The 15,351-nt window shown below is 35.7% G+C and overlaps 1 protein-coding gene across 1 annotated transcript in view; it reads right to left on the bottom strand.

The window, feature by feature from the left end:
• Positions 1 to 308: 308 nt before the first annotated feature.
• LOC119643002 (ankyrin-3) overlaps positions 309 to 15,351 on the bottom strand; it is a 110,487-nt gene continuing 95,444 nt past the window's right edge. The window contains exon 12 of the mRNA XM_038042354.1: positions 309 to 450. Within this exon, the coding sequence (XP_037898282.1) occupies positions 405 to 450 (46 nt within the window). The 3' untranslated portion in view covers positions 309 to 404. The remainder of the gene's footprint in view (positions 451 to 15,351) is intronic.

The raw sequence follows: 15,351 nt of genomic DNA, 5'->3' as shown, positions 1-15,351 counted from the left end.
GGGTGAGTTTCATGTGTAATTAAATAAATAAATAAATGCAGTTGCAGGTTCAAATTTCAGGTGCGGGATAATTTTCAAAAAAGCTGAGAGCCTCAGATGTTAATGCCTTCAGACTTTAGTCTTTGAATTTACTTCTCCGATTTAATTAATTATAATAACAATAATATGTGGCCAATACACAAATATTCCCTTTTCGCTTATTGAAATTTCCCTCTTTTTCGGGACTTTGAAAAGCATGTATTCATTCTATCAACACATCCCATCACTGCAACAAAATAATAAATATTATTATAATGGTCATTTATTGTGAAACAAAAAGTTCAATAAAACAGGAAACAATTTATTTACTCGTTATGAGACAGCGTTAAAGGGTCAAAAGCATCTCGCAAAGCTTATCTCACTCTTCACCTGTGCTCGCTTTTTGTGCATTGTGGTTGTATTTCTTCTCCTCTTTAATGAATGAGCATAAAAGAAAGTTTCGGTAGATTGTACGCATTAGTTGATATTTCTTAATTTAACTAATAATAATTAGCGATTTAAAAAAAAAAAAATTAGGCTTACTTTTACCAAATCTTTTTCTTCACAATTTACAAATTTAATTTCGGACAAATTTTAATTTTCAAAATGAAAAGTAATTCATTTTGCAACAGCAGTCCATATTTTTGTTTTACAGCTATTTTCCTGCAAACGCAACACTGAAAGACAAGACACCAATTGCGCATGATGGGTTTCATTTTCAAATTTCGACCTTTGTATCTTTACATATCTACAAGAAGTGCGAGAAACGCGTTCTCAGAATTATCAAAACCTGCGTAAGCAAAACGCTTTGCGTTAGTTAGGTTGTTCTGAGTAACTGAACCAAAACTAAAATTTTAAGCCTTATTCCTAATTAAATTTGATAAATCGCAAAGGAACAACGTATAATCAACTGGATATATTGGTCTTATCGCCAACTGGCTTGAATTTTTATGAAAATTAAAAAAATGGGTTTTACTTTCAGAAGCTAATTAAAGAGAAAAGATTTCCTTTTAAAACATTACACAATACATACATATACCTTCTTTATAGGTAAATTCATACGTCAATGTATAAATATATATAAAAAAAAAAAACTAAAAAGACAAATTTCAAAGTTCAAGTTCACAACGAAAAGTTAAAGTAAGTTAATTTAACTTGAATCTTCACTTTTGAATTTATGCGATCGAGGAAAACTGTTCTTTTCCTTTGCTAGCTTTAATTTGCTGTTATGGAAAGACTTAAAGACTCGGTTAACAACTGCACCACTCTTTCTTGATTTTGCTATTGTTTTTCAGTGTATCAACGTTCTTCCTACGAAAATCCAAGATATCAATATTATTGGTGCCTTCTTCATAGGATGAATAACTGTCAAAGAATGATTATTTTTGTTAATAAAGCATTTAAAAAAGAAAATTAATACATGCACTTACATTCGTTTCTTATTTAAAATTTTATTATCGCTACTAATGGTTATGCTAATAACAAAATATATAAGCGTTTATGCTAAAAACAATATATAACTGATTATTGGTAAGATAAATTAGGTAAAAATATATATGCGTACTAAGGTTAGTTATGCCAAAATTAAGTGCGTATATTAAATGCATTACAAGAGCCAGAAAAGAGAGGCACAACAGCCGCGCAATTACAGCGTAGGTCAGTGGGCCCAAGTGGCCGAGAAATATAAGAAAAAATGGCAAATACGTAAGACCAATCCGCACGCGGTTATTATAGTGTTAAAGAGCCACGTGAACATTTTGAAGAGGATAAAATCGGACTTACCAATAAAGCTGATGTAGATCCACTGCAACCTCAACAAAACGTGGCAGAACCTACTCCGCCAGACGGTGAGCGAAAAAGAAGTTATTCTGGTGCTAGTAAGCGAACCATGCAGAACCAAACTTAACATTAGATGGATAGTCGATATGATTCAAAAAGAGGCTATCTGGACGTGCAGCACAGCTGCACTTCACGATACAGATAACCAGCAGGCCGGCTACGTAAGGGTTGGAGTACAAGGGATGCACTTCCCGCAAAAAACACATTCAGCAAACAGATGGACAGGGCGACAAACCGGGTGCCATACCAATCATTTGGATTAAGGCAGTTATTCGCAGATGACCTGAGATGTTTGTTACAATGTTTTAAAAATGATTACAAGAAAGGACGTTACACGAAAACTCATATTATCCAATAACTCATATTATGTAAATATTTAGGTAATGTCCATTCTTTCAGCTGTTTTCTTTTGCCATTGCAAAAAATTTAAGGTGAAATCACAGATAAGACAAATATTCAAGCAATTGACTTTGATTCTTTGCGTTCTTTTGCAAAAGAAAAAGGCAGGAAGCAAAGGCACAAGAAGGGGAAGTCGATTGGGAGTGGCAAAAATAATGAGGAGAAATATTAATGTTAACAATATTAATAAAGTAATATTAAATGTTAACAAGTTCATTTCACGGTTTTCCAATCCTAATATCATTGTGCGTCAAAACATCTTAGCTAGGCTTCACTAGTAGAACCTTTTATTAAATAATTAAAAAGGGTATCTTGGTTGTTTCTAAAAGCAGGGGAAAATAATAAAAATACATTATTATACGAAAACATTAGTGCAGAGCGTATGTGACTTGAATTGTTTTTGTATAATGAAAGAACAAGATGACTTTAATGGCAATACCTCTGTTAAATATAGATGTACCCATTCTATCTGTACCAATTATTAAAAATGCTTTTAGTAACAACTAAAGCTGAGCTATTAAATGAATTAATCGTAGAACTTAAAAAATTATTAAGGAATGAACAATGTTTTTCGTCTTAACAAGGGTGATAAGAGAAGACTAATGCGAAAACGCATGATATTAGTTAATTTTCCATGTGGCTTTGAAAAGGGCCATTAGACGTTCTGAGGATCTTTTTTATGTAAAGTTGGTATGAAAGTGGCTGGTTCGATTTATGTACACTTAAACAAGCTGAGCTGAAAGGTAAGATAAGATCGATTTCATAATCGATTTACCGTAATGACAGAATTTATAAGGTTATTGCAGTAAAATAATTGCATGTTCTCAATAAACTATCTTCAAAAAAAAAGAAGTCAAAAAGTATTTAAACGAAAATTGGAGAGCCAAAATGTGAAATGTTTTCCTATATGTCTTTCTGTTCTTTTTAAAATGCGGTCATAGATTGCCATTTAGGTTTATATGATCTAAATAAACCTAGTTTTATTTATTTATTTCGTTTTTTTTCTTTTTTTGAAGTAGATAAAGCATTTGGTTTGAAAAAGGTAAGCTTAATTTGTTTTGAAAAATGTTAAGGGTAAAAGAACATTTCTTATATTTAAATTCAGTTTATTAACAAATAATTTGCAGATAATCAGTTAGAGAATAGATCAAACGATATAAGAATAAAACTAATAAGGACACAAACATGGACCACAGTCCTTAATTAAATAGCTTTTTGTGAAAAGTGGACCGATATGAACCACTTTCAATAGCGTTCGTCCACGCCGGCATACCAAATTTCATCAAAATATCTCAAAAAGTTAAGACGAATGGGCGGATAGAAGCACTTTTTGAATTGATAAATATGAAAAATTGATTGATATAAAAAAGATGGGTCTACCTTAAGTCCTTCTGAGTGTTACATACACAAACGTTTACATTTGCACAAACTTGCCATTGTATTAAAAGTAGTCTAGAGTATGACAAATGTGTAAAACTGTTGCCATATTATGCCTTTGATAACAATTGCCTTAGATTACTAAATTACTTTACAAATCTAAATTATATGCTATTCCATTTACACAGTTAACCAACAGTTGCAACTAGATGACCCCAGCCTGGCTGTTACGTCAAGCAAAGCCATAAAATCTGTTAACAACAATACCTCCACATAAAAATCTTTACACGTCACTTTGTGATTCTTATGAACTAACAATCTCTTCTAGTGTAAAATTGAGAGTTTTAATCTAAATTGTGCTTCGGAACACTGAATTTGAGAGAAAATGATAAAAACGTTGATCAAACGAATCTCTACTGTTATGCCAGTTGACAGCTAGAATATGTCTAGGCGGTAATCATGTAAGCAGGCGATGGTCACCAATAAAATCTACTGTTATTAAATTCGCCTTTCTAAGATGCAGTCCGCATCACTGGATCGTGGATATGCTGTTCAAGAGAAATACACTTCAAAATTCTTTTATATATAATTATATTCCTTAAATGTATAGTTATTCGTATTATAATATATTTTTGGTAATACTTCCGACTGCTCAACTCAAATATTCTTATTCTACTCACACCTCCTTCCACAAATATTCTATTCAAATTCATGGCGTCATTTTTAATCCCTGTCTGCTTTTCCGCTAATCGTTTTTATCTGCCGGTAGCTGCATGAGGCGCCGCGAATGTGCATCTGGTTTTTGCCCTGTTTAGGAAATTTATTATTTAGGAAAATTACTTAGCTGGTATAATCTACATTTGGGATTTCCATAACACTATGCTCCGCCTAACTTTTTTCGTCCCGAACAAGATCGTTTCGATAGACGGTCAGTCGGTCCAGGTGTATTTCTGCCCCCGGTATGTTTTCGTATTCGATATCATTTATTCTTGTGATGATTTTGTCCAGTTACATCGTAGTTTTGGTGACATTCCTTGTTTACGTAAAGGATTGTACATTCGCCTTTCATAAATCCATGGGCGTTAGCCCTCAGATCGTATCTTGCTTTCATCCTGTCACGATTTGCGTTCTATTTCGTTTTCAATCTAGCAACATATTCTGTCTTGATCCTTTGGACTTAAGGGGTCTAAGTCTACGGGTAGCCTCAGATTGGACCCGAGCAAAAACTGCGCCGGGGGTAGAGCAGTGGTGTTGTGCACTGTATGCCATTAAAAAGATTGGTATGTGTTCATCCCAGTCCCGCTGATTGTCGTCGTACACTTCTCGCAGATATTCTTGGAGCGTTCTATTAAACCTTTAGACCATTCCGTCAGACTGAGGATGTAACGGAGTCGTTCTAGTTTTATTAATGGCAAACATTTGGCAAACCTCTTGAAAGATCGAAGATTCAAAGTTTCTACCTTAGTCCGAATGCAGCTCAATGGGGGTTCCAAACGGCGTAACCCAATTATTGATGAATACTTTGACTATTGTCGTTGCTACTTGGTTAGCTATGGGGTAAACTTCTGACCATATACTAAAGTAATCAATGACTACCAGTACATATTTATGCCCTGTCTTGCTGGCAGGAAATGGTCCAGCAATGTTCATTGCGATCCTTTCGAAAGGTGCTCCCACGTTATACAGCTGCAAGCACCCTCGCGGCTTACTTTTCGGGCCTTTCGATTTGCTACGGAATTCTTGATACCTACCCAATAGAAATTTTCCTTGATTTATTCCCTTATAATATCCCGAGTTCTCGCTTGAGCGACCACTAGTAACTTCTTAGCCCATGAAGCATCCTCACCATGCCTCGGATGGGAAATCGAGAATTGGTAGGTTTGCAGTTTTTCAATCCACCTGGCTAGCTCTCCTTCTGGTTCTTTGAAGTTGAGTAACCATCGCAGAGCAGCATGATCTGTTCTTAGGTGGAATTGTTGCCCATACAGATATTTGTGGAAGTGCTTGACAGATTGCGTTATTGACAGCAGTTCTCGTTGCGTAACGGAATAATTCCTCTCGGGTTTGGGTAGGCGCTTGCTGTAATATGCTATGACCTTTTCGTTACCATCAACTTGCTGGGAGAGCACACTGCCTAAGCCTTCTGCGTTTGCACCGGTAAGCAGTATAAATTTCTCTCTTGATACACGTGCTCTTGAGACTCCCCCCATATGAAGGATCGATTTGTCTTCGTAAGGTCATGCAGCCCACTAGCAACCGTGGCAAACCTGGGGACGAATCTGCGGTAGTGTGTACAAAGCCCTAGGAAACTTCGAATTTCATGCAAATTGTTTGGTCGTGGCCATTTTTTTACTGCTCTTTTCTTTTCATCCGTGTGAATTCCAGTCGTGGAGAGCTTGTCCCCAAGATATGTCACTTCTTTACCAAAGACATACATTTTTCGCTACTCAATTTTAAACCTGCAACCTGTAATCGGTGAAAAACACTTGCCAGATTTTTTAGGTGTTCCTTGAAATCTTTACCAATGACAACAATGTCATTCAAATACACCAGGCATGTCTTCCAGTGCAGCACTTTTAGCACGCAGTCCATTACGCGCTCAAATATGGCAGACACATTGCGTAATCCAAACGGAATTACGGTAAACTGATATAAGCCGTCGCCAGCGGAAACCGCGGTCTTTTTTTTTCATGCTCAGCGACCTCCACCTGCCAGTACCCACACGTCAAATCTAAATAATTGCGAACCTGACAATGTGTCTGAGGTGTCATCGATCCTAGGCAAAGGGTAGCTATTCTTCTTGGTCACTTCGTTCAGTTTCCTATAATCCACACAACATCTGGTAGACCCATCTTTTTTCTAGGACCACTGGCGAACACCAAGAGCTACTCGATGGTTCGATGAATTTTGGCTCTTGCATATCATTGATAAAGTCCGCCACTTCTCCTCTTTTTGCCAGTGGAATTCTCTTAGATCGTTGCCGAATCGGGTCAGCTCCTGCAATGTTGATTATATGTTTCGCAGCATTAGTACACCCACCCGAATTTGCAACGCCAGCAAAGATGGACCAATTTTCCAGCAAAAACTTCAGCCTCTGGGAATACCTTTGAGCAGTTCTTTGGAATTTCGGCTTGATAATTTACCATATATTCCCTTTATTGTTGACCAGTGAGACAACCGCTTTTCCAATGATGATGTTGTCTTTCGTACATTCTTTACTCGGCTCGAAAACACATATCTTACTTAGCCTTAGCTCTTGGGTAGCTGTGGCCCACATTATTGCTTCGGAGTTTGGAGGGATCTTCTGTTGTCGTTGTACTACAATTTGTGACACTTCGGCTTGTCTGTCGTATTTCACAGTCAATGGCAAAGTCACATTAGCGTATTGTAACACTTGCCTTTTTATATCTAGTACGAAGCCATGCACTGCGGGAAAATCCATCCTCAATATTACCTTGTTCGTTATATCTGCCACCGGAAGTTCATGCTTCATCGAAACATTCCTAATCGAAATGTTTCTCATAATTTTACCTTTAATAGCAGCTTCCTCACTTGTTGCCTTTCAAAACTGTGCTCCAAACAATGGGTCTAATTTTTCTTTGACTATGATAATTGTACTGTTGATAATTGAATAAGAAGCACCAGTGTCTAGCGTGATGATATACTTACAGCCCTGGATGTTCCCATCAATTGTAAGGCTGCTGTTACTTCTATTTGATTGAGTAATAACGACGATAAGGCTGCTAAACTTCGGAGTCAGCCATTGTCTCGCTGTGGTGGCTCTTTTTAGTTTAACGCCTGTTCGTTGGATATTTCGCTGGCACCTTCGCTAATATTCCGTGTAGATGATGTGGAGTGTGTTCTTTTGTGCTTTGATCGGCATTCCCGTGCAAAACGACCAGGTTTTTGGCAGGCATAACACTTGCGTGTTATTGAAGCCGGCATTTGCTTATTTTCGCGCAGGTGTTGTCGAAGCGCCACGCAGACTACATGCAAGATATGGTTCTCGCTGGTAACTTCCGTGCGCCTCATTTTCATCCTTGACGTCCACAGCACACTAGCTTCTTCTTGTATAAGCGCGAAGCCAAACGTTTCCGTAAACGTCGTTTTCGGTGAAGTACATACAGCTCTTTTAAGGTTCGCGTCGCGCAGCTCTTTAACAAAGGCGTCGAGTTTTAATCTTTCCAACACGTCGTTGGGCACACCTATATATGCGAGATTGGCCAGACGTTCCATTTCGGTAGCATAATCGTGCATCCGTTCGTTCAGCTTCTGGCAGCACAAGGACAACTCTGGGTGGCTTATCTCCTTCATATGTTTGTTACCATATTTCCTTTCCAATGCATCCATAATTTCCGCGAATTCCGTTCTTTTTCCTTCCGGTATTATCTGGATAATTTTCGCTCCTGCTCCTCTCAAGGAGGTTATTAAGGCGACTGCTTTCTCGTCATCATCCCACATATTTTTATTTTGCAACAACACCAAATTGTAGTTTGAATGCGTTGAATTTAGTGGGGCCATTAAATAGACGTGTTTTTACTTTTGCTAAGTTCGGATGCGGTGACGTGAGCGCAATACCTTAGTATCACGAAGACGTGCCGAATCACCAAAAAATGTTCAAAAAATGTTATGAATGTTTTTTTTTGTTTGAATGTTCAGTGCCTAATTGGTTGATATAATTCGACAAGACGTTGCATCAAGTCGTACCAACTTATTATATTTGGTTTTTCTAGCACTTGTAACTGGAAGAAACCACTAAACGAAAATAGCGGTCAATGTAGTAGTGCAAAGACCAATTTATTGATAAAGTTATGGCTTATAAATTACAACTCTTATAAACTAATTAAGAATTATGTTGCTAAAAATAAAGTCATAAAAATGATGCACTTGCATTTTGCGTTTATTTATTTCCGGCAATATGAACCGCTTGAAGTGTGCCACAAAAATGCAATATAAGCAAATTGATGTAAACGATCGATGACACACTTCAAAGTCTAGATTACGTAACAAATGATATTGTCGTTTGTGGTCAGTTGTATGAAACGGACAAACACAGAAACGCGATTGTGCAAATGCAAGTGCATAAACAATTGAACTTGGTCATGTTGATATGTGAATGTGTAAATGAAAGATACAAAATTGAATGAACGTACATATATTTAACTTAAGAACTGAAATTGAATAGAAGTATATACTTAAAACTAAACAACTTTGATAGAGCTGGTGTTTACCTCATTAGTTTGTAGCTTAGGCACTTAATTTTTTTAACCCTTTTATTTCACTTTTCACGGCGTCTGCATCTTCTTCCTGGACATTTATTCTGGCTACCAACTTGCCTATCGCATTATCAACTTTTCCTTCCAGCACATTAACTTTGGCTTCGAATTGGTAGTACGTTTCGTCTATATGTGTTCGCAGGATTTGCTGCTTTTCCTAAATTTTCTTGTCAATTTTTAATTCTACCTGTTCCGTTTGTTGTTGCATTTGTTGTAAAAACTGCATAACATTTGATATACTAACACCATCTTCGCCTTTTTCTTCGCTGTGTTTTTCCTCTGCTGTAGCTGCATTTTCTGTTCCACCTAAGTTGTCGGCTTGCTCCCTTCCCTCGATATTATATTCAAATTCAAGTATGGACGGGTCCTGCCATCTTTTCGCAGCTAGTTGAAAATTTGTTTTAATTCAGCTTGGCTTCTGACTGTACGAGAGTGTCTTTTTCCCAGCTCCTGTTTGAGCTGATCCACTTTGAGTTCCTATAATTTCCCCATTTCCCTTGGTTTCCACGATCTCACTTCTGACACCTGTTGTAACAACATCGTGGATATTTTGTTGAAGAGAAATGCACTTCAAAGTTCTTTTATTTACAGTTGTATTCCTTAAATGTAGGATTATTAACAATTTATTTTTGACAATACTTTCAAACACACAAACGGAGCGCGAGTTACCACCCTGGTTTTCATAATTAGTTATCAAAATCATTTTTGTCATCAAAACATAAATCTTTCTATCAAAAATCGTGTTTGTCGTAAAATACATGAATTGTATTTGAATTGTAATTATCTATCAAAGTTCCGGTAACTATAAAGAAATAGTAATTAAAGGAAATGCGAAGGTTTAAAAGTTTTTATAAATTTCTTGGAAAAGGGCTTTCTTCAAACCCATGAACATACCCGGCATAAGAAGACGACTCGTTATAAACTTGAACCAGAGATACCGGGCCTTTTCACAGGAATCGGGATATATGTTTATTTAGCCTACTTACAAAAGTGCCTAGGTCTTTAGTCCTGTAAGATTTAATAAGTAAACTTATCGATTCGCTGCCCATTTCAACGCATCTTTATTTATTTAATATTAACAAGCAATGGGTATATGTCTTTTGATTAAATTCGGGAATACTTTGATTTTCTTGTACCAGAGTCGTTATCTGGTTTTCTAAAGTTGAAAACTCCTGCTTGTCGCCGTAATGCGTAACTAGGCATTGCGATATTGCTATACTATGAATTCCCTAGGATTTGGGTATTCCGCTGAGTGGTTCGTAAATTTCTAATATTCGATACATCTTTTCTACAGGAGTTGAATTTCCCTTGTTGACCCGAAAATTCTTTGCGACATTTGAAGACGTATGGAACTGTGTCCATTTAAGCTATCCCTAAGCCTATGCTTTGCAATTTTCTGAACCCTAGCGTTGGCTAAGCCAGCGTGCGAATTAAGAGTTGCTTGGACTATTTGCGGTTCTCGTTGTCTAAGGATATTTGTTGCTATGTTGGAAATTAGTATCATTAAGTGTTCTAAACTCAACTGGTATACTTGTGAGCTTACATTAGGAGTAGTATTGTTTGAAAGGGGTGATGGTCGGATCAGATTGTTTGAGTTGCCGTTATTTATTGTTTTTTATTATAATATTTCAAATGATCAGTAGTTTATGTTGAATAGTTCAACATAAATAATTTATTTTAAGAAACAATCTTTTGTGACTTACAACTCACCATAAATTTCTGCTTGCAGGGTGTTAGAGTAGGCTTGTACGTAAAAGCGTCATTTTTACATAGGTGAGAATGGAGCTTTTGCACTAGATTGTTTATTATTATTCTTTATTTCGCTTTCTATTCTTACACTTTGTCAGAATGTGAATATAGCATTACTCAATCCATACATATAAATTCAGATTGACACTAACTTTCACACTGGTTCCCTTCAAACACTTGAAACTTGAAGCACACGCGTAACTAACCACGACAGTTTTCAATACTATTGGCGGGCTTTCTTACTATTATTACTTTTTCCTTATAATACTTCATATACTTAGATAACTTGAATAATTTACAGTAAAATACAAATTTTATAGGTTACTGTGTACGTTTCTGCTACTACAGATGAAGTTTTCTTGCTTTCGAACGTCCAAACACAAGATATATATTTTTGTATAACTCCGGCGGTTATGAACGCTGTTGCTCCAATTATTTAATATTCCTTGCGCTTTGCATTTTTTCGAGTTCTTATTTCATTTAATATTTTTGGTTGTTCTATAGTTTTGTATAACATTATAAGAAGTTTTATTTATTTAAAAGCCAATTATTTATTGAACTTAAAGAAAATGTTTCTTTTTTATTAAATAATTTTTTTTTTGTTTCAATTAAATTTTAAAATTACTGTAAAGTTCACTGTTGGTTTACTACGATGGAAATCTGGAGCACATTTATTTCTCCAACTTAGTTATTTTATTACATTTGATTAGAACGATTATGGGGTAATTAAAATAAATTGAAATATGTTTCACTATATTTTTTATTGTTGTTACTTTTAATTTCATATCTTTTTGCTTTTTTCTTTTATAAAGACATTTTTTGTAAAGATATTCTTCATATGTAAATAGTTCGGGATATAATTTTTCTATTGCAGCAATTTTTTCCCATTTTTCCGCACAATACATATAAATTAAATTAAAAGTTAAATGATTTAACAATTATAAGCACTGCTTTCCGAACCGGCGCGAGTATGTACATATATTATACGGCATGGAATTACTTGAACTTCCAATGAGCTGTGAACCGAAGCAATGCCCAACGATGTGAAGAGCTGAATTGCTTGTGGGAGCAGCTAAGAAGGCAAGTAAGTTCAATGGAAACAAAAATATAACGAGATGGATAAAAGTAAGTTTTCAGAAATTATGCCAACATTTTATTTGCTTTTTTTAATTTTACCTTTTTTTGGGCTGGACGGACCACAAATACAGGCCGAGGAAAAACTGAATGCCAAAAAATTGTCACTAAAAGGATTGGAGGTGGACCAAGGGACCAAGTGGTACTAACTGTGGACGCAGAGAGAACTGTCGAGATGACAAATTTAGAGACGGGCGACGATGACGACGAACAGTTTTGTGTTGTGGCGTCAATAAAACTTTTGCAAAGGGGGCGTTACGGTCTACAAGTGGAAGACAGCCTTTAATAAAATTGTAATATAAAATTTTTGGTTTGTTTTGTGAAGGCCTTAATATTTTTATATATTTATAAGACCTCGCGAGATAGATTGTGACGCTGAGAACGGCAGTATATATAAGAAACTAAAGTAAGTGCATGTATTATTTTTCACCTTTAAAAGTACTAATAACATTATTATATAAACATAATATTCTTTGCCAGGTACTCTATGATGAAAACACAAACAAGTTTGGAAAAACTCTGAATTTTGATATTTTGGATTTGCTTAGGGAGCACGTTGAGAATGGCCACCGATACCATAAGAAACAATTACAAAAAAAAAACGAATAGTGAAATTGTTAACAAAAATTAAAAAGGATTTTTTTGTAGCAGCAAGTTAAAGTTAGCCTAAGAAAAAGGCGATTTAATTTGACCACGTGAATTCGAAAGTGAAGATCCGAATTAAATTAATTCACCTATGCTTTTCACTTTCATTATGAGCTTGAACTTTGAAAATTTTCGTTTTATTAAATATATTTATATATCGACATAAGAATTTACGTATAAAGAATGTATAGAGCTTTAAATTAATTGCAAATGAATCCTAGTTTTACATTGTACAAATATAATCCAACTTTTTATATTTTACAAAATACCTTAAAACGGATTTATTCTTTTTTATTTGTTATTTCAATACAATTTAATTTGAAAATACAGAATATATGCCTGTTCTTATTTCTTCTCTTACACACAATCAATACAATTCAATTTGAAAATACAGAATATATGCCTGTTCTTATTTCTTCTCTTACACACCTCAATTGGGGACCTGCAACGAAACATCAACACCGCCTTCAAAATAAGTTTCCAGAAAATCAAAAGTCTACTGATATAATTGTCGTGTGGTAGCGAATCAAATCACTTCAATAAACATTAAAAACACTTCAATCAAAGTTTATTGTACAACAACGTGTCACAAGAGCAAAAAAAGTATAGGAAGTTACTTACCATCAAGAATACAAATTTTCTATAGAATCACTCCTTTGTGCTGGCATTATTACACCACCGAATTCAGTAAGCGCAAAATTTGTTTTTCATTTCTTGTATCATTTCTGATACAGAAACAGAAAAGAAGTCCTAGGCAAAGCTTAAGTAAAACCCGCCAGCCATAGATATCCTTCAGACCACAACAACTCCAAAGTAACGGCTAAACGGATCACCGGAGGTAGGTGATTCCTCTATCTGTCATCATTCAAACCCATTCAGCTTCCCCCACCTACGTTTTACAAAATCCCTTTTCCGCCAATCTAGATATTCCTCTATTGACAAATGACATCATATAAGGAAAGTCACCATTCCGCCTGATGTGCATATATTTCTCAACATTATTTGATTATTTTATAACATTTTATTTACCATTTGTTTTTTCTTTTAGTTAGTAAAATAGATTAGGCTTGTAGGAAATAAGATCAATAAAAGCAGTGGAGTGATGAGTTTTTATCTGTTTATCAATTGAAAACAGAGGCAAATTCAAGGTTTTTGGCGAACATTGATATAACGGGATGGTAAATGTTATTAAAAATGATGCTAAGGTTTTCTTAGCATTTCTTTTAACATATCACAAAGCTGAACAAAGTTGAATGCCAACAGATTGTCATTGCAAAAAACCAGGGGAAGGCGAAGCCTACAGGTGTCACTGATTGCCGACGAAAAATAATTCGTTGAGTTGGCAAGCTCGGCGACGATTAAAAATTGAGCACATTCGGGGCTCAAACTAAATCTTATGGCAATGATGTTTCACCGTCCGCAAGTTCAAAACCGCGGTCACTACAATTGGATAATTTTGGACTGCAGCAAGAATAGATTTACTTGAGTAGACACCTTGAGTTAAGAGTCTTACTTGCCAAAATTCGAAATTCTCGACGATTAGGGTTTATTAATGGATAAATAAGAAATAGCTCAAATAGCATAAGTTACCATTTATTTGACTGTTTCAGTAGACAACGACTTGTGTTTTGTGTAGTGCGTGTTTTTGCTTTTCGTCTGCGATTTTTTAATTGTTTTCGGGGTTTTTGTGTACTAACCTCGTGTATTTTCAGTGTTTTTGAACAAACTGATTATCGCAGACACTATATTTGCTTTTGCTTCCTGTAAATATAATAAAAAAAAACAAAAGAGTAAAATAATATATTGAAAACAATCGTCATTATCCTCAGCAGTTCCCAAACCTTTTCAAGTGAATGATTATTTCACAGTTTACTAAATAATAGACAACCATAGGGCATAATGGCCCGGGGCCGCCAGATAAAAACTTAAATAGATTTCATGTATTAGCGGAGGTATCCCTGCAAAGAAAAAAAATTAAAAATTCCGACTTTCCGGTTTTGCCAATAGGAATGACATTACTGGTTGACAAAACCGGGAATATGTTGTGATTTCTTCAACTGATCCTACCATAACAATTTCACAAATCAGCCCTTTTGCTATTAAAACTCTATTTCGATTCTACGCGATGGGAATTTACTTGTCTTCGCTGGGAACCCGCACGCAACCGAAAGCCTCATAAAACCGAAATCATTAGCTAATTTATGTACTATTTCCGCTAAACTGTATGGCAAACTGAACTCGGTTAAAGGCTTAGTTTGTGCCCCATACTTAGAGCATGTGTCGGAAGATGAGATGGTTCGCGAAATGGGCAGTCAGAGTGACTGAAGTCTGCAAATTCACCAAGTTAAATGACGATCTCCTACAGGAAAAATTATTTTGACTTTTGACCGCTATCGGCTACCAGCAACGGTTGATGTAGCTTGGTACAAATGTAAAGTAGAACTCTACATTCCAAATCCTGGGAGGTGTAAAAACAGCCAATGCATGCGTCATACGTCAAAAAGATGCACCAGTGCTCCATCTTGTGCTAACTGTGGTCTTTCTCTGCATACATCAACACTCTGCGTTAGACAAACAATGCCCACGTTTTATACAAATGCGTGAAATTCTAAAAATCAAAACAGAAAATTACTGTAGCATGGGCGAAGCGCGACGCAAGTATCGGGAAATTAATCCATCTGGATCTCAAAAAATTAACAACAGTAAGACCTACGCTGTCGCCTCGCAAATCGAGCCTAATAAGCCTTTAACTCCAACCCCTTCCAAAGAAAAACCTATTCAACCATCAACCAATAATTACATTGAGAAACCAGTTTCATTACCCGTCAAAGATAATATTGAAAAAAACAAAACAACAGCAAATATTCAAAAAATTAAAACAACAACACATATGCCAAAATCTAATAATCTAAAT

The sequence above is a fragment of the Glossina fuscipes genome, unplaced genomic scaffold, assembly GCF_014805625.2.
Source record: "Glossina fuscipes isolate IAEA_lab_2018 unplaced genomic scaffold, Yale_Gfus_2 308, whole genome shotgun sequence".
NCBI lineage: Eukaryota > Metazoa > Arthropoda > Insecta > Diptera > Glossinidae > Glossina > Glossina fuscipes.
Note: the sequence above shows the minus strand (reverse complement) of the source record. Positions and strands in the feature narration are given on the sequence as shown.